Source organism: Trichomonas vaginalis, chromosome IV (assembly GCF_026262505.1).
Source record: "Trichomonas vaginalis G3 chromosome IV, whole genome shotgun sequence".
Classification (NCBI taxonomy): Eukaryota; Parabasalia; order Trichomonadida; family Trichomonadidae; genus Trichomonas; species Trichomonas vaginalis.
In genome coordinates, this window is record NC_067206.1 from 9,406,149 (window position 1) to 9,429,000 (window position 22,852).

Here is a 22,852-nt window from a genome sequence, read left to right on the forward strand (position 1 = left end):
TGTCTGTATAAATCCAACAAAAGGAACTTTAAACGAGAAACCTATAAATGAACTTCTTTTGAAAGCAGATGTTGACAACAAAGCTGACAAAGAATATGTAGACGATGCAATAGCAAAAGAAGAAGAAAGAGCTAACAATGCTTATGCAACAAAAGAACATACTCATCCTGAACTAGCAGACAAAACATATGTTGACAATAAAATGTCAAGTGAAGTGACAAGAGCTGAAAACGAATATTCTAAAAAGACTCATATACATTCTATATCTGAAATAACAGACTTACAAGAAACCTTAAACAGTAAAAGTGCCGTTGGACATACACATACCATTGCAAATATTACAAACTTACAAGAAACCTTAAACAGGAAAAGTGACGTTGGACATACACATTCTATATCTGATATTACAAACTTAAACGTTAGCCTTGAAAATAAAGCGGATAAGGAATATGTTAACGAAATATACCAAAGTTTGATAGGAACAACGAAAAATATTGAAACTATTGTTGGGGATGTTTCTGTCTATGAAGAAAACAAATATTTTAGATGGGAGTTTGTACACTCCTTAAAAAATGGTATACGGTGTAAACTCATTCCGAAAAATAACAATGAAATGTATGTAGGCTATATAAAGAATAATGGTACACAAGTTAAAGTTCCATTAGACAACAACTGCTACTTAAACTTATATGGAGACGAACAAAAGAAATATTTAAGAGTTTATGAAATGGCAGATATGACATTGCCTGACCCAGCTCCAGCACCATATTATTATGACTATGGAGATGACGTCAGAACACCACATGTAGATGAACAAAAGCTAACATTATATTTAGATTATTATAGATATAAAAGATATAATGCAATAGAAAAAACGAGAATAGTATACTATTATGAAGATGACAGAAATAAATATTATAGTCAAGATTTTACCTACCCTGAAAACATAAGATTATATTATAAAAATATTCTGACACAAACCAGAAGAAACCTGAAATAGTTGCACTATATTTTAAGTTCAAAAGAGACAATCCTATAATGTCTCATATGTTTGATTTAATGAACCAGTAGGTTCTATTTATACATCTATGGAAGCAAGAAGGTCCTCAAGTAATGTTTGGTGTTTGGTGCATGGGAACAAATAGTCGACAGGTTTTTGTATTGTGCAAACTCTTCAAAGGAAACAGGTGGAAGTAAAACGATTTCAGGTGAAAATTTACCTGCACACAGTCACTACATAGATTTAAGTACATCTCAAGCAGGTTGGCATAAGCATAGATATTGGGATTGGTCAGGAATGACAAAAGGTAAAGATATGATGTTAAAGACGACGTTAAGTTTGCTATAAATTGTTACTGGGATGACACTCAGGGAGAAGGAAACCATACACATTTCGTTTCAGGATATACACAAACAACGGGACAAAGTAAAGAATACATGCCACCTTACATGACAGTTTACGCATGGTATAGAATTGCTTAGTCGTCATTTTCAACTTCTTTAGCATATTCGTCAGGAGTTGTCTTATATTTGTTAGGAACTGTCTTTGAAGTATACCACCTTGAACTTTGACAAGTTTGAAACGAGTCTGACAATAGTCGTTTTATCTTCTGCTTGCAGTCTGTACATTTGCCATGTTTGCCTAAAACTTCATAATATTCTCTTGTATACTTTCTTCTATTTTTTACGAACACGAATGTGAGTACCTGTCGGGTTCCCATTGTTGTCATAGTCAATAGTATTTTCATATGGGTCGCGTTTAGGTATTTCTATTTTTACTTTGTCGCCTTTCTGAAGTTTGAAGCCCGGCATTCTTTCTTGTTTGTCTCTTTGACTAAATTATTAAATATATAGTCTTTCTCTAAGTCAGGGTTGTTTTTCATTTCTTCGGGGGAGTGGTTTCCCAAACCTTTTTGTTTACGGCTATTGTAAATATTTAAAACTTGTCTCATCTTTGCCATGGAGAAGTGTCTATATTTGTCGTCATATGACATTTCATTTGCTTCAGCACCTTGTGGTTGTTTAAGTCTCTTAACATTTTTATACAACCGTCAATGACACCAAGAGCAGAATGGTTTTGGTCGACAATGAAATATTGGTTTACATTTTTTGAACGCAGATAGTTTTTTAATTCATCTGATTTGAAAGAACTTTCACAGTCAGATGTCAGTTTTGTTGGATGGTATTGTCAACGAATATTGTCAAAGCAGTTTTCACATCTAAAATATTTTTGGACCATAATGGTATGGCTTCACAGTATCTTGTGTTTTTGACCAACAAATATTAGCCAGTATGGTGGTCCATCTTCTCTATACCTCGGAATGTTTTCCAAGATATCCATAAACCAAGCATTTGGTGTTGAACTAAAGATTTTTACCATGAGTGCTTTCTTTGTCGCTTTAGAAAACATAGGGGTCCTTGTTTGGATTCGTCATTTTTTATCCTATAAGAAATGGGTTTATTTGGCGCATTAGCAGGAGTTGCATCTAGATTTTTACCCGCAGGGAACAATAGCCAGAGGTGTATTTGGAGTTGGAAGAAAGATTTTGAGTACATTAGGTATACTTAAAGAGAAAGCACAACCTATTATACAAACTGTACAGAAAGGTTGGGAGGTAGCACGAGATGCAACAAATCTTATTCCAAATCCTGAAACAAGAGGAAAAGTTCAAGGATGGATGGACAATGTAGGAAGCCAAGCAGGAAACTATATAACAAAGCAAATGACTACTATAACCAAGCAGGACACTATATGGACCAAGGTGAAAGATTCTTTAACAGAGGATATAACCATGCACAACAATGGGTAAACAATAACCAACCTCAACCGCCTCAAACGTGGGGAATGTAAAGTTTTTTACTGAGATGAAATGAACAATACAGCATTGAGACAAATGGGTTCAAGATGGATTTGTCGACTTCCAGCAGTTACACAACGTGTTTGTCAAGTTCTTCCTATACCTCAGGAAGTTTTAGACCGACTTAAAAACCTAAACAACCAGTTGAAAACAAACCAAACTAAAATTTTTTACTGAGATGAAATGACCGAAGAAGTTGAAACGGTAGATTTGACACCACAAACAAAAAGTTCAGAACCATTGTCAAAACCTGTCAAAGAACTTACAGATGAAGAGAAAAATTCAATAATAGAAAGTGCCAGGTCTGGAAATACAAACCCTAACTACAAAGTCACTTTTCATAGAAATGGAACGGCTAGTATCTCAAAAAAGAAACAGACTCTCACAAATAAAATATTGAAGTCTGAAGGAGCTTTCGAGACAACAGATGGAAAAGTTTACTTCACTGACCAACAGTTCATTATAGAACATCTCATTGACTTAGAGTCAAAATATTCTAAACTTTACAACAAACACAAAAAGTTGAAAGGAAAACAAAAACAAATGGCATATGATATTTATGAAGATGTTGACGACACAACTGTTCCTGCAGGTGAAGTAAAGTCAGAGGAACCGAAAAGTGACGAAAAACCGATAGAAGAAGAGAAACCAAAAACTGAAGATAAACCAAAACCAAAGTTTAGTTTCCAAACTAAACCAAGTCAACCTTCATTAGCTGGTATGGGTTGGCGTCAAAGACTTATGGCAGCAGGCGGTTATGTAAAGTAAAGAAAAAAAATATTTTTTTATTTTTATAAAAATGCCCCCATATAGAATGGATAGAAAATCTGCTAGAATAAAAGCAGAGTTGCAAAGATATGGTTGGAGAGTTTCGAAGAAGTTTAAATATAGGAAGGGAAGACCCATAAAAGTCTATGACAAACTGGCTGGTCTTCGCTACGAAATGGATTTGGAAACAGCACGTGCAAATTATCCAAACAGACTAGAGAGGTTAGAAGAAGAACGTCTTATGGACATGCCTTTCGATGTTAGTGAACATTGCATGAAGTAAAAATATTTTTTTAAAAAGTGACATTTTTTAATTTTATTTGAAATGTACGCTGAGTTTGTTGGAGAAGACCGTTGGGAAACTTGTTTGTTAGATGAGAAATATGAAATGGCATACCATTTTAAAACAATATATTTTTACATATATTAAATGCTTCAGGTTGAAAAACAAAGAACAAAAGTAGCAGATACAAAACCGTTAGACTATATCTTTACAAATGCTGGTAGGACTATTTCAGATGAAGAAATTTCATCCCGAGTATACAGGTTTGACTATCCAATTCGTTGGCTTCAAAGTCCTTCAGATGCAAAGGCAATAGGATTTAGAAGAGTTTTGTTTTCAAATAGAACTAACGCATTTATGTTCGCAGTATATTTTCATGGGCAGTATAAAGGTCATGATGGTCTAATAGACAAATTTGACGAAATGAGAATCTTTTACAGTTCGTTCAGACGAAAGTCTTGAGAAAACTCTAAATGACTTTCAAACTCAAATGAACAAATATTATTGGAATTTCAAGAAAAATACGACTCTTTACTAAATGGAACATACTATCTGAAACTAGAATATGACAAGATGAACTCCACCGTTTCATTTCAAAAGATTGAAATTAACCCTCCAAGAGATACAGAGTTTTTATTTTGGAAAGTAGACAAACGTTCTTGGGCACAATTTCTTCGGTTACTAAACCAGAACGAACCATTACCACCAGATGGTCCATTTCAATTTATACTTCCACCAGCAGATTTGACAGTTTATAGAAACGTGTTTGACCCTCAAAATGTTATGTGTCATGCAAGTTTCAGTTCAAGCAACAATAGTTTTCTATGTATTGGTAAGGACTTTTATGACTTTGCTTCTAAATTCTACGAACCACCTAGTAACAGTTTCTCTGACTTTCAAGTTTGGTTCACAACAAATGGTGTGCAACATATTATTCCATTGTACTATGACTTTTATCTCGAATTGTCTTTCATATATAACTACGGAAAAGTGCTGAAAAAGTATTGAAAAATAATGTTTAGGTGAAGAGGTGCGATCTCACCTGTTTTTTCACCTCTTTTTTCACCTCTTGAATTTTCATGAAAACAATTTATTTTTGACACTTTCACAAAAAACATAAAAGCTCTCATCTAATGGCTCGATGTTGTCCATTGTTCTGTTTCAGAACTAGTCTTGTACTTTTTCAGAACAATACTTGTACTGTTTCAGAACAATACTTGTACTTTTTCAGAACAATACTTGTACTGTTTCAGAACAATACTTGTACTTTTTCAGAACAAGACTTGAACTTTTTCAGAACAAATTTCCCGTAAAAGCTCTCAATTTGTGAGAAAAATTTTCTGCTTCAGAACAATATTTGTACTGTTTCAGAACAATATTTGTACTGTTTCAGAACAATATTTGTACTGTTTCAGAACAATACTTGTACTGTTTCAAGACAATGTCCGACGTACCACCACCCCAGCAATTCCAATCTCAATCCAAATCGAAGAGAGACCAAGAGTTCCAAGAAGGTCTGAACCGTTTACGCAAAGAGTATGCTACAGCTCCAATTGAGAGAAAGTTGTTCCCGGACCAAAAATATAATTTAGGGTAGAAGGTTAGATCTAACCTCTTTTCTAACCTCATTTCTACCCTCTTGAATTTGTCAAGACTTCTTCGTAAATGTTTTGTCAAGACTTCATCGTAATGAGTGTAAAGGACCCAAAAATAATGTTTAGGTGAAGAGGTGAGATCTCACCTCTTTTCTCACCTCTTTTCTCACCTCATGAATTTTCATGAATTTTCCCGAAATAAAAAATAAAGTTAGTTTTATTTTTTTTATTTTTTTATTTTGTATAAAAGATATGATTTCAACAATCGGCACAACAACAATTCAAACAACAGCACCTAACTCGTTAGTCATGAATCCAACATCTATGTTAGTAGAAATGAAAAGCTTCATTCCTTCTTCATATACTTTCGAAACAGAAATCCAGAAGATAAAGCAAGAACTTTTAACAAGTAATTTAGACTGTAGTGCGAAAGATGAAACAAATGAACAGTATCTTTATGAAATGCAGGACATTATTGACCATTTGCCTAAACTACCTGAAATTCAGCAACAAAAACTCACTATTCCTGAATTCGACGAAATTGAAGTCAAAGCAACTGACTCAGTAGAAATAAAGAAGTTCATACGAAAGGTAAACTATGAGTTTCTAGGATTTCATTGCAACCATAAAGTTATGGACAAAGATTGCGACATGGTATATAAGAATGTTTCTGACATATATAAATCTGAAGAATTTAAGACCTACGACAACTTTGTTTCGTTAGTTGCTGAATGTGTATGGCAGATAAGAGATAAAGATAGAAGAGGTAAGGTATGGAATGAACAGATAAAACCAACTGCTTTTGCGTTAAAGAAAACCATTGACGCTTTAGTTGTTTTAGCTGGTAAGGTTTCAGAATATAACGCAAAAATGAACCCGCAATGTTCTAAATGTAAAGCAGCAATTAGGAAATATAACTACTCCGTCAAAGAGATAGAACGTATGAGAAACGACTATGCTGACTTAAAGAAAGAAGCAGAAAAGCCAGCAGAAGATAAAATGGACATGTTGACATTTCTGAACAAAAACTATCCAACTGCAGAAGATTTCCTTCTGTCTGACGTCAAGAAGAAGTATAAAGAAACCTTCGGTATTGTTAAAACATTCGATATCCTCAGCGAAGAAATAGAAGCTACGAAATTGTTTAGGATTTCAAATATACATCGTACAATTCATGTAAAACGCTTGTGAAAAAACAGGTGAGAAAACAGGTGAGAAAACGGGTGAGATCTCACCTCTTCACCTAAAATATATTTTTGCTGAATTCAGCACAAAAATCTGAGTAAAATAGCATATGGCTTGTGTCAAACCGTTGAGTTTTCACAAAATTTAAAAAATAACGTTTACCATGTAAAACGCTTATAAAATAACTGAGGTGAGAAAACAGGTGAGAAAACAGGTGAGATCTCACCTCTTCACCTAAACATTATTTTTGCTGAAAAAAATGACCAAATTTCATGAATTTCCTCATATGTTTGCTACCCGAGGAAAACCGCGGGTCGAGATTCCGTACGAAAATCGTAAAAAATTGCGAGTAGGGAAAAAAACCTGGTCGCCTAAAACTCATGAAAATCGTAAAAAAATGACCAAATTTCATTATATAACTGTTATTTTTTTACGAAGTGAACTTTTGCACTTCGTCAAAAAAATCCCTGAAATCATATCTTTTATACAAGATAGAAAATCTTACTCGCCTAAAACTCATGAAAATCGTGAAAAAATTGCGAGTAGGGAAAAAATCTTACTCGCCTAAAACTCATGAAAATCGTGAAAAAATGACCAAATTTCATTATATAACTGTTATTTTTTGACGAAGTGAACTTTGACACTTCGTAAAAAAAATCCCTGAAATCATATCTTTTATACAAGACAGAAAAAATAAAGTTAGTTTTTTGTAAAATATTTTTTTTATTTTGTATGTAAAGACATATATGTCAAACAATGAGTTTGAAACAGTTAAAAAGATAGACAATGACACCAAAGTGGTTAGAATAGGTGATTTAAACGTAAGATACTCAAAGAAATACAACAAATATTCTTTGTCAGACATTATATCTCCATCTGGAAAGAAAACATGGCATTGGGTTAGAAATGCTTCAACTCAGAAAATTTTGACAAGAAATCCTGAGCTTATGATATCGGTAAGATTCTATGGAACTGCAGCATATCTTATAGACAAAAGTCTTATACCAATAGTTTTGTTATGGTTAGACCCAGTTGTTGGATATAACTTCATAACATATGGTTCATTCGATACGGAACGTTGCAGTGAAGGCTTACTTTACATCGTTCAGAAACCGAAGGACTTCAATACAAAGAGATATAAGATAGGAAGAACATATAATATAACTCAAAGATATGACAGTACAGTCAATAGAGTCAAGGTTGTGTTCGTTAACGATATGAGAGCTGCTGAAACAGAACTACTTGAAAAGTTTGAGAAAATATATGGTGCTCCCATAAAAGGTAAAGAAACGTTTGAAGTAGATGAGATAGATAAAGCTATAAAATTATTTGACGAAGTTGCTGAAAAATACATGTAAAGCGTTTATTTTTGGTCTTTTGTGAAAGTCAGAAAATAAAGTTAGTTTTATTTTTATTTATTTTTTTATTTTGTATGTAAAGACAGATATGTCAACAACAGAGAACACAACAACAGTTATAGTCCATGAAGCTATAAATGAAGAATATGAGTACATACAGTTTAACAAACAACTCCGTCTCATTCGTTCGGTCAAAGACGATATGTACCAAATGCAAAGTATTTTGACAGCATGTTTTGCTCCAGATACTAAGCTTCCTAAAGACTGGTTTAGGAACCAAAGCACACAAGAACTTTTGAGCGAAGCACAGCGAGTAGGGAAGAAACCCCAGTCGCCAAAACTCTATGAAAATCGTGAAAAATTGCCAAACGGTTTGAGAGGATATTATGTACATAGACTTCTTGTAAATGCTGTTGCAATGTGGGCTTCGCCTCGTTATGCTTGGAATATATACAGACTTCTTGACGAAATTCATAGACAAGAACGTGAAGAGCTAGAGAACAAGCTTGAAGCAAAAGACAAAAGCATTCAGAAAAGAATACCACGTTCGGTACCAAAAGGAAAGGAAAAGAACTATAAGTATATGATTTATACTGAAGAGATGGAAAATGAAGAAGATAAAGATATGGTTATGTTGCATTTAGTCAGAAGAAACAACAAAAGCTTTTACGACCTTGCTAAGATTTACAAATCTGACAGAAATTGGTTCTATCGCGAAAACTTACCGATTTCAATGACCCCAAATGAAGATGTGAAACAAATAGTTCAAGATACGTTACCTCAAACACACTATGATATGAAAGGTTGTACAATACTTACATTCAAAGAAGATTTGCCATTGTTAAAGAAAAAATAACAGAGTATTTTGACAACTTCAAACAAGTAGAGTAAATGAACCATTTATTTTTCAAGCTTGACTTTTTACAATTTGAACTTTGTTGCGTAGATATGAATCCTGAAGGAAGTATGAGGGTCTTGTATGACTTTATACTTCTCCCATAGTTCATGTCTGTCAAACTTACCTGCCATGGACTCTTTCATAAGTTCCATGAAATCGTCTTCGGACAATCCGGGGAAAAGTATAATGTCAGTAAGTATTCTTTTAACATCCTTACTTAAACTCTTTGCTGTCTGTACACAAATGACAACTGAGATGTTAAAGTGTCTGAGCTTCTTAAGAATTCGACACATATCTTGTTCTCTTCTTAACAAAGGATGAGAAGCAAAGTCATCTAAGATAAGAAGACATCTATGAGGGTATGTCTTCCAATCGTAAGATTGCAATTTCTTCGAAATGTATTCTATCTCTTTCTGTTTGTTTCTGAAGTGTTTCTTCTCTAATATTCTCTGCATTTCCTCATTTGGGTCTTTAAACTTAGAATTTATATACTCATTTATAGCATTATACTTCAAAACTCTTCTTTGGTACTTCTTTATCCAATCTAACAACTCAGTATCTTTTATACATACTAACTTAGACTTCTTTATAATATCTTTGAACGAATTGACGGTTTGGTCAAATTGACCAGAAGTAACAAATGACAACTAACTCATAGAATGGGTTCTTCTCATCTAGTTCTTGTTGTTGTGCAGCCATTTTAAGATAAGTGAAAGTCTTACCCGACCCAGGTGGTGCAATTAGACCTGTTATACCATTCTGAGCAAATAAGAACTTGTCATGTATAGGTTTATCTGAGCATTTTCTAACTTCCTCTTGTTCTTTTTAAAACATTCTCAAATTTCTTGTCAATGTCAGCAAACTTTTTTTCTAACATATTTTTAGAAAAATTAAAATTTTTATCTTTTAGAAAATGTCTAGCGATTTCGCTATCTATATTCGAGACAAGCTTTTTCGACAGCAAAACATCTGTCGACCATAAAATCTTACATAGTGTAAACAAGAAAGGTGAATTTGTTCTAAAGTTCTGTTTCTGGGAATATGACAAGAACCATAAAACATTACAGAGCAGTCTTAAAATTTGTCAATGACAGACTTGTTGACAGAGATGACGCCGATTGGAAAGATGAAGTCCAACAAAAGTTCTTAGAATGCAAAGAAGACACATGCGCTGTTCTTGAAGATGAAATAGAAAACAGAATAGATGAGCTATTAAAGGACAAAGAACTTTTACATAAATATGGTTCGGAGAAATTTGACATAACTCCACCAGAGAAGAAGAAGAGAGAAAAGAAAAAGAAAGAAAGAAGAAAGAAAGTAGAAGAAGAAGAGAGAAGAAAGAACCTGAACCAGTTCCAGAGAAAAAGAAATTTGACATGTAAAAATAAAATTTTATTTTTAGAACATTTCTGGGTCAATGTCAATGTTCTCTTCCTCTTTAGGAGCAAACACTGGCTTAGACTCTAAAATCTTTTTACCCAATTTACCTTGAACTTCTACAACTTTAGACTCATAATATTCATAGTCGTCTGCTTTCTTTGGTTCATAAGGTATAACAAGTTTGTATGCTTTGCCTTCTTTAAGGTTTGAGAACCTTCTGTCAAAACTTTCTTTGACTGCTAACAAACCTTCTATGTCTAAGTCTTCAAATTTCGCACCATTTTTAGTCACAATAGCAAACTTAACTGGTTCGATGTTCCAAACTTTGCTGAATGAAGACTTTTCAAAATGGTAGAAGTAAACATTCAAATATGTGAATGGGTCTAGTTCTTCTTTAAGTCCTGACATGTACTTGTTTACTGAGATGAATTTTCGTCATCTTTTCTATCGGATAAAAAAATATTTTTTTTAAAATTTACTCATAAAAATTTTTCTTTGTATATACACCATTCTGAACATCTAAAAGACTTTTGACATTTGCCAAGAATGTCGTTTAGAAGCTGTCATATAACCATATTCTTGACAATATTGTTTATACGAATCGTACAATGACCTTTCATCTAAACACAAAGTCAGTTTCATCTATGAACAGTTCATATACACTCTTGTTTGCTTCTAACAATGTTTGTCTCTCTTCGGTATGTGGAATTTGTCTTGGATTGAACTTAGAAATATCTAATGTCATGAAATATGAGAACAAGTGGTTGTAAAAGTCAGATGTCAAAGTTTCTGCTAAGTCGTCAAAATATTCTGTATCTTGCATATGAGAATCTGACGTTCTGACAACTACATATCTTCTGTCAGAACTTTCTAACTTCATCGGAACAGCATTGTTTGAAACCATAATGAAGTTTGCAACATTTTCACAAACTCTTTGGTCTTTATACTTTCTTTCAACAACTCCAACTTTGTCTGTTATAAGACTCTTCAAAGCATCTGAGTTCAAAACTTTTGTTGTATCTATACTTTGAAGTTCATTGCAAACTATAAGTTTCATATTCTCTATTGAGGAGTTAAACTTGCCACAGATGTTTTCTAAGTTTGTCATATTCGGTTCGAATAGCCCTCTAACAGTTTGCACAAAATATCTGTAAAGAATGTGTTCTTACCAGTTCCTTGTTTTCCAATTATAATGAGAGCAGTTTCATTTTTAGCACTTGGATGTTGTAAGATGTTTGCAAACCAACATAAGATATACTCATAGACTTTTCGTTTCCATTGCATATAATTTCTTTGACATGGTCTAACCAAGCTTCTATAATATTTTCTTTCCATTCTACTTGTTCGTATTTATATCCAGTGAAGATAGAATAGAAGTTTGGAGAAGGTGTATAGAACTTTATACCTCGAACTGAAAAATCTTCTAACTTTGACAATAAGATATCCCAAGCATCTAACATCTTCATGCCAACTTGTACGACTTTTATTTTCTTAAGTTTCTGTCTACATTCTTGTTCTGAAACTATTGTTGCTCTTGGTTTGTTAAAGACAACATCCCATTCTTTCATAACATAACATTCTGGGGCAGAGTCGACATAAATGACTAAACGTTTCAAATTCTCGACTGCTTTGTTATAGTCTCGAAATGGACACATATTTCTGAATGCTTGGAAGTCATAAAAATCTGAAACATCTATTCTGTACATTTTTATAAAATAAAAAAAAATATTTTTTTTATTCTTGACTTTGTTGTTGCATTTGTTGCATTTGTTGTTCTTGAGCTATTTGTTGTTGAAGTTGTTCTTGTAATACAATACTTTCACCAGTTGCATCTTCCAATTCGAAACTTTCTGCCGTCATTGACAAATACATAGGACATAAAAGTTTTACAGGAACAAAGTTTGCGTCAACTAATGTCAACGTTATACTTGCCAAAGTGTTTGAGTTCACTAAGGTTGAAAATTCTGCATTCGAATGAACAATAGGCAAACCAGCAGAGAAAGTATTGTTTATACGCATAAGTATCTTTTGGTCATATAGTTTCTGTCGACATTCGAATAACACTTTGAACCTAAGTTTGAAACAATATATAAGATTGGTGTGCTTAATGTCAATGGAATAGACATTCCTTGTATGACACCTTTTCCTGTTATAGGAAACTGTTGGTAGTAAAAACCAGAAATAAGTTTTGTATTATAGCTCATATCGTTTATAGTAAACTCAGTCGGACATCCAAACATAATGAAACCTGCTCTAGTTGCAGCACATGTTACACCCGTACTTAAAGTATTAAATAAGTCAACAAAACCTGTTGGTGGTATATCTGAGTAAGTATCTTCAAAGGAGTATTTTTTACCATTCACAACAATAAAGTCTTCTGGTGTCAAAAGAGCAAAACAGGCTTTAGTCGTCATTGTGTTTAAGGTTAGTTTACAATATCGTCCTTGAGGACTTTGTAAGTTTGTTGTTATAGAATTATATGACTCAGGGTTTTTAGTCGTAATAGTATAAACCATTATGTCTTCTGCCATTTATATATATTTAAAAGTTTTTCTGAAAGTGGAGAAGAACTTCATCTAAACTTTCACATGGCGTTTCTTGAAGTTCTCTGTCTAAGAAGTTCAAATATTTTGTAAAGACATAGAACTTTCCTTTGTCTACACGAACAAACAAAACAGGGTCTTTCATATCGTTCAAAAGTGTGTAAAGTCCTTTACATGAAATAAAGTCTATATTATTTTTCTTCAAACATCTTTCAAGAAGTTTTGACATTTTTACTTAGCAAATAAATTTTAATGAAATGTTGTGGTCGTCAAATATTTTTATGACGTCTGGGAAACTATACTTTAAGTTCAACGTTTCACCTCCTTTCATAACGTATATCTTGTCAATGACATTATATGAAACACCACAGCAACTAATGTCGGGTTCTATTTCTTTGATGTTTATATCGTCTGCCTCTGTCAAAAGTTTCAATAGTTCTTTCAAAACTTCATGAGGTGCAATGACATATGAGTTCACTTTTACAGGGTTGTGTTCGACCAAGTTTAACATTATACTTAAAGCTTGACAAATCTTCTCCTGAGTTTGAAGTTTGTCTTTCAGTTGTTGGTAGTCGTTTCGAATATCTGCAACAGAACTTAAGTCTCTGCTAACTTCAGGATATGTTGGTTGTTCTTTTACAGGAACAATTGTTATACCATCTTCGTCTTCGTATGGTTTCCCCACTTCAACATCTCTGTCTTTGACATTGACAACAACACTTTGACTGTTTGTTTGAGTTGGTGAATTTAACTTCACATCTGCCACCGCCATTAAACCTTTTGAAACACTTACGCTTCTATTTTTCGGAAATGACATTTTACTTAGAATAAAAAGATGGACGTATTCGAGTATCTCTTCGAATTGAAGCAGAACAAAGTTTACACACACAAACAATACAAATACATTGACAGAATAGTTCTTTATACAAACAATGGTAAATGTTATAGAATAGCAATATTTGCTGAACCAAAATATTTTCATAAAGCAAAGAAAGTTGGTATAACTGAAATGGTGAAAGTTCTTGAAGCAGACAAAAATATAACTTCAAAACTTACAGATATTTCTAAAGGTAAGTTTATCTTACAATATTATGTCAAAACTGGCGTACTGTCAATATTTGACGGAGAGAAGTCAGTTCAAGAACAACTTACTGACCTGCTGCCAAAATCTGCTCGATGGAAGCTGTCGTTATGCCAATCTGAGGAGCCCCAGCAGGTTTCATCGAACGAATCTTCAAAAGAGCATCTTCCGTGAAAAGTGCTATTGGTTTTGTAAACTTCTTTGCTCTCAGTTCATCTGGACCGTCTCTGTCACCAGTATATTGTATTTGTACAGTACCAACAGTTGAAATACCACCCATAAAGTCTTCTGAGTCAGCAAATGGAATGCCAAGCCAAAAGTTTGAACGGTCTCCATTTGTATATTGAGTTTTTTGACCTCCTGTATGAGTCCATACTTTCACATATGGCATAATAGAACTTTGCATTTCAGGGTTAATGGTTGTTGTGAAGTTGTTGTTAAAGTTCATAGCATCTAATGTCAAGTTGTATGACCTCATATCCTCAACTGTAGAATATTCTTCTCTTGGATAATATTTGCCATCTATGTTTATATGATATTTAATACCGGGGTTGTAGAAACAAGAATAGTCATTTATAGTTCGTCTGAACAGTACAAACATAGTATCTGCATGTTTCATTGCAGTTGTTAAAGCAATATCTGTTCTTGCACCTGGGTCAGCACTTTGGTTTCCAACTTCACCTGCAAAGTCTTTGACAGATATTTGGTGTATAGGGAACATAAGTGGAACTGCAATATATTTGGCAGCTAAAGCATTTGAAATATCTGGGTCCAACATATAGACTGCAAGTCTGCTTTCTATTCTCTTGCATTCAAATTTTTCGCATGTGAACTTAACTGGGTCCCAAGCATTCCAGCAGCATTGAAATAATAGTTTACTTCATTGTTGAGTTTGAGAAACCAAAGTCTAAGTCAACTTTGTCTTTGCAAAATTCGGCGAATGACGTTTTATTTGTTCCCATTACGTCTGTAAGAGTGAATGGGTCTTGTGTTGGTGCAATGACTAAGTTATTTTTGCTTGGAGTAAGTTCGATAGAAATTTTTCCTGCCCAGTTTGGCAAGTATCTTAAAAACCTGAAGATGAGGAAAGATGACAAAGGAACTCTAAGTTTCAGTTTTACTTTGGTTACTGCTGCTGCAGTTTGTCCAGAAAGGTCAACATAAACTCCTGGAACGTTAGGGTCAAGTCTTCTTATTTTCTCAATAGTTGCATACTGGTCTGTTTGTTCTCTAGCTTGTGGTTGTACTGAGTTTCTCAAAGCGAACCATTCATAGTTTGCCCATGTTACTGTTTGAACTAAGTCAGAGTTAGAATATATCTTATATCCCATGAAAACTTCTGGAGCATATTGGTATCCGACATAGAAAATTCCATTGCAACCTTTCTTGTCAGACAACTTGGCAGAAGGTTTTATTTCAATGTCTTGTTCCACGTATAAGAATGAGTTGTCAATAGAAATAATATGAAACCTGTCGCAAGCAATATCTACTGTTGTTGAAGAACCTTCTCCAAACTCACCTACGTTTCCATAAGAAACAGCAGTTGTATATTCGTAAGTTCCAGGAACTATTTCTGACCTTCTAATGGCATTGTCGCATTCGTTATACCATTCGGAAACATTTCCGTTCATGGCATCCAAAACTGTTGGCGTTATATTCTGAGCGGCGTACATTTCATATGGGTAAAAATATAGAATAGTTGGATTTATGTGTCATAATTGTTTCGTACCAAGCTTTACTTTCTTCCTGACTGAGTTTTTAACTCTTCTTTTTCCTTCATTGCCACTACTTTCACTAGATGAAGTTACTTCTTCACTATTTTCACTTTGTTCTACTCTTCTTCTTTGGTGTCGCTTTTGGTAACTTGCCCTCTGCTTCAAGTTGTTGCATCTTTGCCTCATGTTCACCTAGTATGTTGTAAATTTCCCATGTCCTTTTTGCCTTTGGGCTCTGGTCGCCCATCTCAGGTAACCTATATCCTAGAAAGATTTTGTCATAGTTTGTATTTGAGTCTTCGCGTATTGTTTGCATGACTCTTTCCTGAGTTTCCGGTTCAAGCTCTTCAAACAGAGCTTGTCCATATGGAATAAGCTCGTTTCCAAATATATGTTTTTGTAGCCATTCTGGTTTTCTTTCCATGTTACCAATAATATCTTTTGTGAATGGGAAAGCTTTTACCCAATGTTTCAGTCTTGCGTCATTTATTTCTGTAGTTGGTTTTATTTTGTCAAGGAACATGTTTTTCAATACTAACATTTCATTTGGTACTGTCCATTTGAGTTTTCTTAAATATTCATCCCTTCTCGGTTCATTGTCTGCAAAGTAAGTTTTTATGACATTTTGTAAACTTTCGTTTGCAAGGTCATGTACAATAGGTTCTCTTCCTTCTCTCTCCCTAACTTTCTTTCTAAACTCTTCACCAAATATACCATCTCTATGGTTCTGTGTAGTTCTTTGAGATAAATGTTCTAGAACGTCAGGTGTTATATTTCCATCAGCCATGTTCATTTCATACTGGTTCAAAATATCTGCATCTTTCATATCTTTCAATGGCATTAAAGCCGCGCTGAAAATACCAGCTATATCTGGTTCACCATTCACTTCCATTGCGTCTACAACTTCTTGGAATTGAGGTTGTAAGTTTATGAACCACCTATCCGGATTAGCTTTATGACCCCATCTCATTGTAGTTCCATAGTCTGCAGAAACAAAAGTAGGTTTGTTTCCATATTGGTTAGGTTCTGAATGAACTTTAAACAATGTTTCATTTCTATATGTTTTGTGAAATTTAACCTTTTATTTTCACCGAGTTCAGCCAAAGATTGAACGTTATATGGTCGTAAGTAAAAAGGATTATTGTATTTGCGTACATTTTCTTTCAGTACTTCCATTCTATGCTGAATATTTTCATCTGATGTTGGAGTCTTTTGTATGTCGGCGAACATTTTTCGATATTCTTCTACTATGTCAGCCGAATTTTTCTTAGACTCTTGGAAAGATTCCATATTCACCTCATACTCTTGTTGAGGGTCAAGATTTTTCGGCTGTTCCAAATCTTCATCTAGTTCTGTGAAGTTAGTTTCCAAAGGAGGGACTTGTTCGTTTCCTTCAGGCTCTTCTAGCTGTTGTTGCTGAACTATTTCTTCCATGTCTGGTTGTATCTGAACTTCTTCCTGTGGAGTTTCTTGTACCTCATCTGCTGGCATTTCATATATTCCGAGACCGTTTTTAACAAGTTCCCTATTTAAGTCATCCGCATTCATAACCCTTTCTTCTTTCGTTCCGTCTCTATTTTTTACGCGTTTCATGAAGATAGTTGAATTATCATTTATCTCTGACACCAAATATCTCGGAGTAAATTCATCCATGTCATTTGGATGATATGCTATTAAATCATATCCCTTAGCGAGCTTGTATTTTCCAGGTTTGAAATTATATCCCATTTGGTGCTGAACCATAAAGCTAAATAGGTTCGGGTCAGTATTTCCTTCCTTGAACTTTCTAATAGCTTCTTTATATCTGTCACTAAAGTCAAGAGTATCTGGGTAACCATAATTTTCCTTAAGCATTTTTAAGAATTCTTGGTTTCCTTGTTCTCTACTTCTTTTATGTCCTTGCTCTGTTTGTGGTTGTTGCTGTGCAGTGTTTTGAACTGTTGGTTGTGGTGCAGTGTTTTGAACTGTTGGTTGTGGTGCAGTGTTTTGAACTGTTGGTTGTTGTGTTGGTTGTTGTGTTGGTTTTGGTGCATGCCTGTGTCTGTGTCCATGTGACGATGTAAATGTTTTAGGTAGTCCTGGTGCAGGTGCTTCTCTTGGAGGGTTTGGTGGTATATAAGTTCCACTAGCTAGTATATAAGTTCCACCAGCTGGTATATAAGTTCCACCAGCTGGCACATATGTTCCATCTGCAGCATAATGTCCTACCTGACTTTTCGTTCTTAAGAAAGCATTTACTAGGTCTGTTTTGGTCTGTTGTAACTCTTTTTCTTGACTTTCCACAACAGTTGCTCTAACGGCGTCATAGGCACTTTGAACTGCCTGTCTCGTTGCTGCATCTGTTATTTTCGTCATATTTTGTGCTACTTCTCTTAACTCTTTCGAAACCTTCAGACTTCAGTTTCTTTCCAGATGAGAAGTCGTTCACTAGTTTCACCTTACTATGAAGAGCTTCGAAGGCGTTCTTAAAGTCAGCATTCATTAAAGCTTCATTTGAACTGTCTTCATCCGCTTGTATTTTTGTCCTTATTGACCCTATAAGTTGGGCTGCTTTAGCGTTGGCTTGGGCATCTAACCAGTCATTATTAGCTTTTATATATTCTGCGCTTTTCATTGCCTTTTGCATGGCTGCGTCGTTATTTTTACTTTCTTGTGCTAAGTTTTCATACTGTACGGTTTGGTTTTGCAACTGTAAAAGTTTTTCTGCCTTTACATTGCTTCAACTTCTTTTTTATACTCATCGCTATCCATATATGTCTTCAGGGCTTTTTGTTTTATCTCTTCATCTTTCAGTACTTTATATTGAGTAGTATGGTTTTTCAAATTTATAACATCTTGTTCCATTTTTGCTACTTCTGCTGCTTTTTCTGACACTTTTTTCGCATATTCCTCTGTACTTAGTTCTTTCAGTTGTTCTTCTTTCTTCTTTTTCTCTACGTTTAACTCATTGAGTTTCTTTGTGTGTCTGTCATATTCTAGTTTCTTTTCGTTTTCACTTATTTGTTCTGTATGTCTATGTTTGACTTTTTGACATCTGTTATTTGATTTTTGAGTGAACTCAAATTCATTTGACTTTGAGGGTTATAGCTGTTCCGTCTGCAGCTCCACCATAGCCTGCCATTTTCGCTAAAAGTGCCGCTCTTAAACCTCCACTCTGTGCACCAATAACTCGGTTTAAAAGCATAGGGTTGCTTGACATTTGTTGCAACATAGTGGGGTCATTCATCATTTGTTGTTGCAACTGTTGTTGTGGTGTCAGTTTTACTATTGGATGTTTCAATGCTCCCTTCCTCTTACGTATATTCTTACGTAGCTTACGTGGCATTTTAAGTGAAGTTAAAAAGCGGTTTTTGACAGATGTTTATATGACACTTTTTGTTCAGCACAAAAAACTACTCGGTCAAAGTGTTGTCAGTTTTGTAAAATAACCGTCCTATCTCATTCTATAAGGGGAAAAGGCTTCTCAAAGTATACTTCCTTGGAACGCCTGTAACTTTTCCTGTAGCGACGATAGACCCTTACTTGTCCGGACAAAGTTATACTATTTTGAGTGCTCTACAAAAAAGTCAACGGCGACGACTCTCAAAAACCGTTGTGTAAAAAGTTTTACCGTTGGACAAAAAAGTATATATAGAAAACAAAAAACGTTTATAGTTCATTCAATATTTGAGATGGAACGGTTTGCCAACGGTAACTATTAAATAAAATAAAAAAATAGAGGGGGTTACCGTTGACGAAAACGGTTTTTTTCAAATTTTTTCCAAAACAGTTCATTTTTGTCTAATGGAAGACCACAGTAGTAGCATGACTGACAATTCTTTACAAAAGCTCTTTAAAGGTCAAACACTTATATCTCATACTTTACTAGTATGTCCAAAGAGGTTACACAGGTTTCAGTCCAATCAGACTCCAATCAGACACAAATTGAAGCTCAAATTCAACCAAAAGAAACTGCCGAAGTCGAACAAACTACAGAAGCTCAAGTTGTTTCAGTCCAATCAGACTCCAATCAGACACAAATTGAAGCTCAAATTCAACCAAAAGAAACTGCCGAAGTCGAACAAACTACAGAAGCTCAAGTTGTTTCAGTCCAATCAGACTCCAATCAGACACAAACATACGCAAAGTTCAACTAAAAACTTACACTCCTACAGAACCAGAAGGTGTCTTCTCATTCTCAACAACAGAAGCAAGATATAGAAGACTCATTGCAGATTATCCAAACAATTTGTCCTTAACAGACAACAATGACTATGATAGATATTTCAAAAGTATAATAAAACCAGTCGAAACATTAGAAAACAAAGTTCAAAACCCGACAGTAATGGTTGACTTTTTCTTGTCGAATTTGCCTTATGTTTCAACTATGATATCTCTTCAAGCAATTGACGAATTCATTATTTGCTGTGAACCAAACTTAAGAGAACAGTTATATGAAACACTCAAAGACTTTCGTCCTTATCCTTTAACTTACAATTGGAAAGAAGATGAAAACAAACACGGTTCTTTCTCCTGGAATCTTTCCATTGTTGCTCCAGCTTGGTGTAGCTGCACATCCATTCGAAATATATCCAAAATTGCATTACGAAAACAATATGCATATTATAACAACAGCCGCTTTAGATATTATTGAACGGATACCAGATGGAGAAGAAGTTTCAATAATATCTGTTCAAGCAAACCGAGTTGCAATGCCACTTACAGTATGCAATTTCACTCACTCAAGCAGACAATTCTATCAAAATCTTGAGTTCGTTTTTACTGGCACAGCCAAAATGCTTCTCAAAAAACCAGAACAAACCAAAATAACCATCTTCTTATCTGGTTATTGTGAAGATGAAGACAATTCGGACGAAGAAGAAGAGGAGGAGGAAACAAGCGAAGACCCAGACGATATCCAGTTCATTTCCATCCGTAAAAAACATTAAAGCAAACATTTCAGAATAAAAATTCTAATTTTAATCTAAATAAATTCTTTTCTATATGGGCTAGAGGGCGCAACGCGCCTGGAAGCCCCACTACCTTTTTTTTTTTTTTTTTTATGTGCTATTAAAATTTCAAATTTTGACTAATATATCTAAGTTATCTGAACGAAACATTTAGAAAATATCATACTTACATTGAAATAGCAAGTAGAGCATATTAATAGCAAGTTTCTTGGCTTTATATCTATCATCTATTGTTGTTTGATCAAACAAAATTCACTCTATTATATGGTGTCAATTAATTAAAACAATTTTTAATAGTTATTTATTTAGTGCGAATAAGTGCAAACTCATAAATGAATAACTTAATAGTAGAAATGAATTATCTGATATAAATCTCACATTTTGTCCATCAGAAATACTTTAATTGCATACGCATAACTATTAGTAATACGTCTGGAGTGTCAATTAATAACAATCCCACAACAAGTAAAATTCAGATTTTTATTAAACTTATTTTTTCCTAAAAGTTTTCTCAAATTACTATATATACATATGTGGATAAAATAATAGTAATATTGTAAAAAATTAGATAATTTTTTTATTTGAGAACCTCTCAAAAGTTCATTCAATTTATCAATTGTTTCAGTTTGATGTATATTCATTTCTGGAGCCTAAAACTTTAGCAATCATGACAATATCATATTCTCTTTCTAACTACGCAATGTAAGGGTATCCTTAAGAAATTATTTGGATATCTCGACATTTAATTTTTTTTTCATATGATGCATAGCATTCTTTGATTTTTATTGACATGAATGAATGCTTTTTATGCAGTTAAATGCATTAAGGGTGCATTTACCACTTTTTGAAATGCTTTATAGCATGTAAAGTATTTAATTGCCATATTAGGTACTATGTAGTAATTGATAATAACTATTTTCCGACAAAAATATCAACTTTTCATTCGGATAAAAAGCTTGTGTGGGTGGAAAAAAATTGAGCGAATGACAGAAAGTGTTAAATGCACCATTAATACAGCACATTTTAATTTTAAAAAGGTAAACAAACCCCATATTTTACATAACAAAATCGAAGAGACATTTTTTCTTTTTGTTGTAGTGATATTTTGCGTAACAATTTGATAAGCGATTCATCTTTTTTATTGATAAGCGCACAATGAAAAATATAAAGCTTGGCGGTTTCTTTACTATTGTTATTATCTGCTGCATTATGAAGAACGTGTTGTCAGTCCTCATCTTTTTCATTGATTTATATCATACGGAAATGGCGCCAAAAATTATTTTCAATTTCAGAAATAAATTTTATCAATAATGCATTTCGGAACGGTCCTTTTCATTGATATTTGCACCATGTGAAATAAGAAGTTCGACTATTTCTTTATAGTTATACATTGCTGTACAATGAAGAGCTGTTTTTCCATCATTATTTTTTTCATTGATATTTGCACCATGTGAAATAAGAAGTTCCGCTATTTCTTTATAGTTATACATTGCTGTATAATGAAGAGCTGTTTTTCCATCATTATTTTTTTCATTGATATTTGCACCATGTGAAATAAGAAGTTCGACTATTTCTTTATAGTTATACATTGCTGTATAATGAAGAGCTGTATCTCCATTATTGTTTTTTCATTGATATTTGCACCATGTGAAATAAGAAGTTCGACTATTTCTTTATAGTTATACATTGCTGTACAATGAAGAGCTGTTTTTCCATCATTATTTTTTTCATTGATATTTGCACCATGTGAAATAAGAAGTTCCGCTATTTCTACACTATTTTCTCTTGCCACATTATGAAGAGCTATTCTTCCGAATCCATCTTTTGAATTGATATTTGCACCATATGAAATAAGGGGTTCCGCTATTTCTTTATAATTGTACCCTGCTGCAAAATGAAGAGCTGTTTCCCCATATGTATTTCCTGCATTGACATTTGCACCATGTGAAAGAAAATACTCGCAAAATGACGGAATACCAAACCTCACGGAATTATATAGGCATTCATCAACATTATTCGTTTGATCGAAATATACTAAAAATGCTTCAAGATTTTTATACAAAATACTATAATAATATAAACTGGTCTTTATATTGTACTCATTCATCAAGAATGTAACAAAATCAATGTTGTGTGAAGCAATTGCATATCCCATGCAATCTCCATTTGGTGTTTTATATTTCAAACATTCACTCATGATCTCAGGATTTCCTCCCAGAAATGATAGTTGAAGACACGT

General features: G+C 33.9%; 16 protein-coding genes and 4 pseudogenes across 20 annotated transcripts, besides 3 other annotated features; 10 read left to right on the forward strand and 10 right to left on the reverse strand.

Annotated features, from left to right (window-relative positions):
• Positions 1 to 241: 241 nt before the first annotated feature.
• Positions 242 to 16,691: a mobile genetic element.
• Positions 614 to 1,443, forward strand: TVAGG3_0058750 (annotated as a pseudogene). Its single transcript has one exon. A coding segment is annotated over exon 1 (830 nt).
• Positions 3,042 to 3,626, forward strand: TVAGG3_0058760 (phage tail repeat-like family; the record flags this gene model as incomplete). Its single annotated transcript, XM_051221338.1, has 1 exon — positions 3,042 to 3,626. The coding sequence occupies one exon, from the start codon at positions 3,042 to 3,044 to the stop codon at positions 3,624 to 3,626; it is 585 nt and encodes a 194-aa protein (XP_051106324.1).
• On the forward strand, positions 3,673 to 3,909 carry TVAGG3_0058770 (uncharacterized protein; the record flags this gene model as incomplete). The annotated part of the gene is made up of 1 exon (XM_051221339.1): positions 3,673 to 3,909. One exon carries the CDS (start codon positions 3,673 to 3,675, stop codon positions 3,907 to 3,909), a length of 237 nt encoding a protein of 78 aa, XP_051106325.1.
• TVAGG3_0058780 lies at positions 4,057 to 4,917 on the forward strand (annotated as a pseudogene). Its single transcript has one exon. A coding segment is annotated over exon 1 (861 nt).
• On the forward strand, positions 5,351 to 5,506 carry TVAGG3_0058790 (uncharacterized protein; the record flags this gene model as incomplete). Its single annotated transcript, XM_051221340.1, has 1 exon — positions 5,351 to 5,506. The coding sequence occupies one exon, from the start codon at positions 5,351 to 5,353 to the stop codon at positions 5,504 to 5,506; it is 156 nt and encodes a 51-aa protein (XP_051106326.1).
• TVAGG3_0058800 (organellar and viral DNA polymerase type B) lies at positions 5,757 to 6,695 on the forward strand (the record flags this gene model as incomplete). Its single annotated transcript, XM_051221341.1, has 1 exon — positions 5,757 to 6,695. One exon carries the CDS (start codon positions 5,757 to 5,759, stop codon positions 6,693 to 6,695), a length of 939 nt encoding a protein of 312 aa, XP_051106327.1.
• On the forward strand, positions 7,436 to 7,931 carry TVAGG3_0058810 (organellar and viral DNA polymerase type B; the record flags this gene model as incomplete). Its single annotated transcript, XM_051221342.1, has 1 exon — positions 7,436 to 7,931. A coding segment is annotated over one exon (496 nt), but the record flags the coding sequence as incomplete, so codon positions are not given.
• On the forward strand, positions 8,136 to 8,784 carry TVAGG3_0058820 (KilA, N-terminal/APSES-type HTH, DNA-binding family; the record flags this gene model as incomplete). Its single annotated transcript, XM_051221343.1, has 1 exon — positions 8,136 to 8,784. A coding segment is annotated over one exon (649 nt), but the record flags the coding sequence as incomplete, so codon positions are not given.
• Positions 10,344 to 10,764, reverse strand: TVAGG3_0058830 (annotated as a pseudogene). The gene has a single exon. A coding segment is annotated over exon 1 (421 nt).
• TVAGG3_0058840 lies at positions 11,001 to 12,031 on the reverse strand (annotated as a pseudogene). Its single transcript has one exon. A coding segment is annotated over exon 1 (1,031 nt).
• TVAGG3_0058850 (uncharacterized protein) lies at positions 12,335 to 12,856 on the reverse strand (the record flags this gene model as incomplete). Its single annotated transcript, XM_051221344.1, has 1 exon — positions 12,335 to 12,856. The coding sequence occupies one exon, from the start codon at positions 12,854 to 12,856 to the stop codon at positions 12,335 to 12,337; it is 522 nt and encodes a 173-aa protein (XP_051106330.1).
• TVAGG3_0058860 (protein of unknown function, DUF4106 family) lies at positions 13,104 to 13,640 on the reverse strand (the record flags this gene model as incomplete). The annotated part of the gene is made up of 1 exon (XM_051221345.1): positions 13,104 to 13,640. The coding sequence occupies one exon, from the start codon at positions 13,638 to 13,640 to the stop codon at positions 13,104 to 13,106; it is 537 nt and encodes a 178-aa protein (XP_051106331.1).
• On the reverse strand, positions 14,017 to 14,727 carry TVAGG3_0058870 (protein of unknown function, DUF4106 family; the record flags this gene model as incomplete). The annotated part of the gene is made up of 1 exon (XM_051221346.1): positions 14,017 to 14,727. The coding sequence occupies one exon, from the start codon at positions 14,725 to 14,727 to the stop codon at positions 14,017 to 14,019; it is 711 nt and encodes a 236-aa protein (XP_051106332.1).
• TVAGG3_0058880 (uncharacterized protein) lies at positions 15,126 to 15,622 on the reverse strand (the record flags this gene model as incomplete). Its single annotated transcript, XM_051221347.1, has 1 exon — positions 15,126 to 15,622. A coding segment is annotated over one exon (497 nt), but the record flags the coding sequence as incomplete, so codon positions are not given.
• Positions 15,771 to 16,451, reverse strand: TVAGG3_0058890 (protein of unknown function, DUF4106 family; the record flags this gene model as incomplete). Its single annotated transcript, XM_051221348.1, has 1 exon — positions 15,771 to 16,451. The coding sequence occupies one exon, from the start codon at positions 16,449 to 16,451 to the stop codon at positions 15,771 to 15,773; it is 681 nt and encodes a 226-aa protein (XP_051106334.1).
• Positions 16,692 to 17,044: 353 nt separating the features above from the next.
• Positions 17,045 to 18,019, reverse strand: TVAGG3_0058900 (protein of unknown function, DUF4106 family; the record flags this gene model as incomplete). The annotated part of the gene is made up of 1 exon (XM_051221349.1): positions 17,045 to 18,019. A coding segment is annotated over one exon (975 nt), but the record flags the coding sequence as incomplete, so codon positions are not given.
• A 1,514-nt stretch (positions 18,020 to 19,533) lies between these two features.
• Positions 19,534 to 19,800, forward strand: TVAGG3_0058910 (uncharacterized protein; the record flags this gene model as incomplete). Its single annotated transcript, XM_051221350.1, has 1 exon — positions 19,534 to 19,800. The coding sequence occupies one exon, from the start codon at positions 19,534 to 19,536 to the stop codon at positions 19,798 to 19,800; it is 267 nt and encodes an 88-aa protein (XP_051106336.1).
• A 351-nt stretch (positions 19,801 to 20,151) lies between these two features.
• TVAGG3_0058920 (uncharacterized protein) lies at positions 20,152 to 20,592 on the forward strand (the record flags this gene model as incomplete). The annotated part of the gene is made up of 1 exon (XM_051221351.1): positions 20,152 to 20,592. One exon carries the CDS (start codon positions 20,152 to 20,154, stop codon positions 20,590 to 20,592), a length of 441 nt encoding a protein of 146 aa, XP_051106337.1.
• An 843-nt stretch (positions 20,593 to 21,435) lies between these two features.
• Positions 21,436 to 21,467: a mobile genetic element.
• Positions 21,436 to 21,467: a terminal%2Cinverted (terminal inverted repeat of tvBac_53III transposon ID:TVAGG3_0058930).
• Positions 21,468 to 21,917: 450 nt separating this feature from the next.
• On the reverse strand, positions 21,918 to 22,103 carry TVAGG3_0058940 (protein ubiquitination; the record flags this gene model as incomplete). Its single annotated transcript, XM_001579262.1, has 1 exon — positions 21,918 to 22,103. The coding sequence occupies one exon, from the start codon at positions 22,101 to 22,103 to the stop codon at positions 21,918 to 21,920; it is 186 nt and encodes a 61-aa protein (XP_001579312.1).
• A 77-nt stretch (positions 22,104 to 22,180) lies between these two features.
• On the reverse strand, positions 22,181 to 22,810 carry TVAGG3_0058950 (protein ubiquitination; the record flags this gene model as incomplete). Its single annotated transcript, XM_001579261.1, has 1 exon — positions 22,181 to 22,810. The coding sequence occupies one exon, from the start codon at positions 22,808 to 22,810 to the stop codon at positions 22,181 to 22,183; it is 630 nt and encodes a 209-aa protein (XP_001579311.1).
• Positions 22,811 to 22,852: the final 42 nt, after the last annotated feature.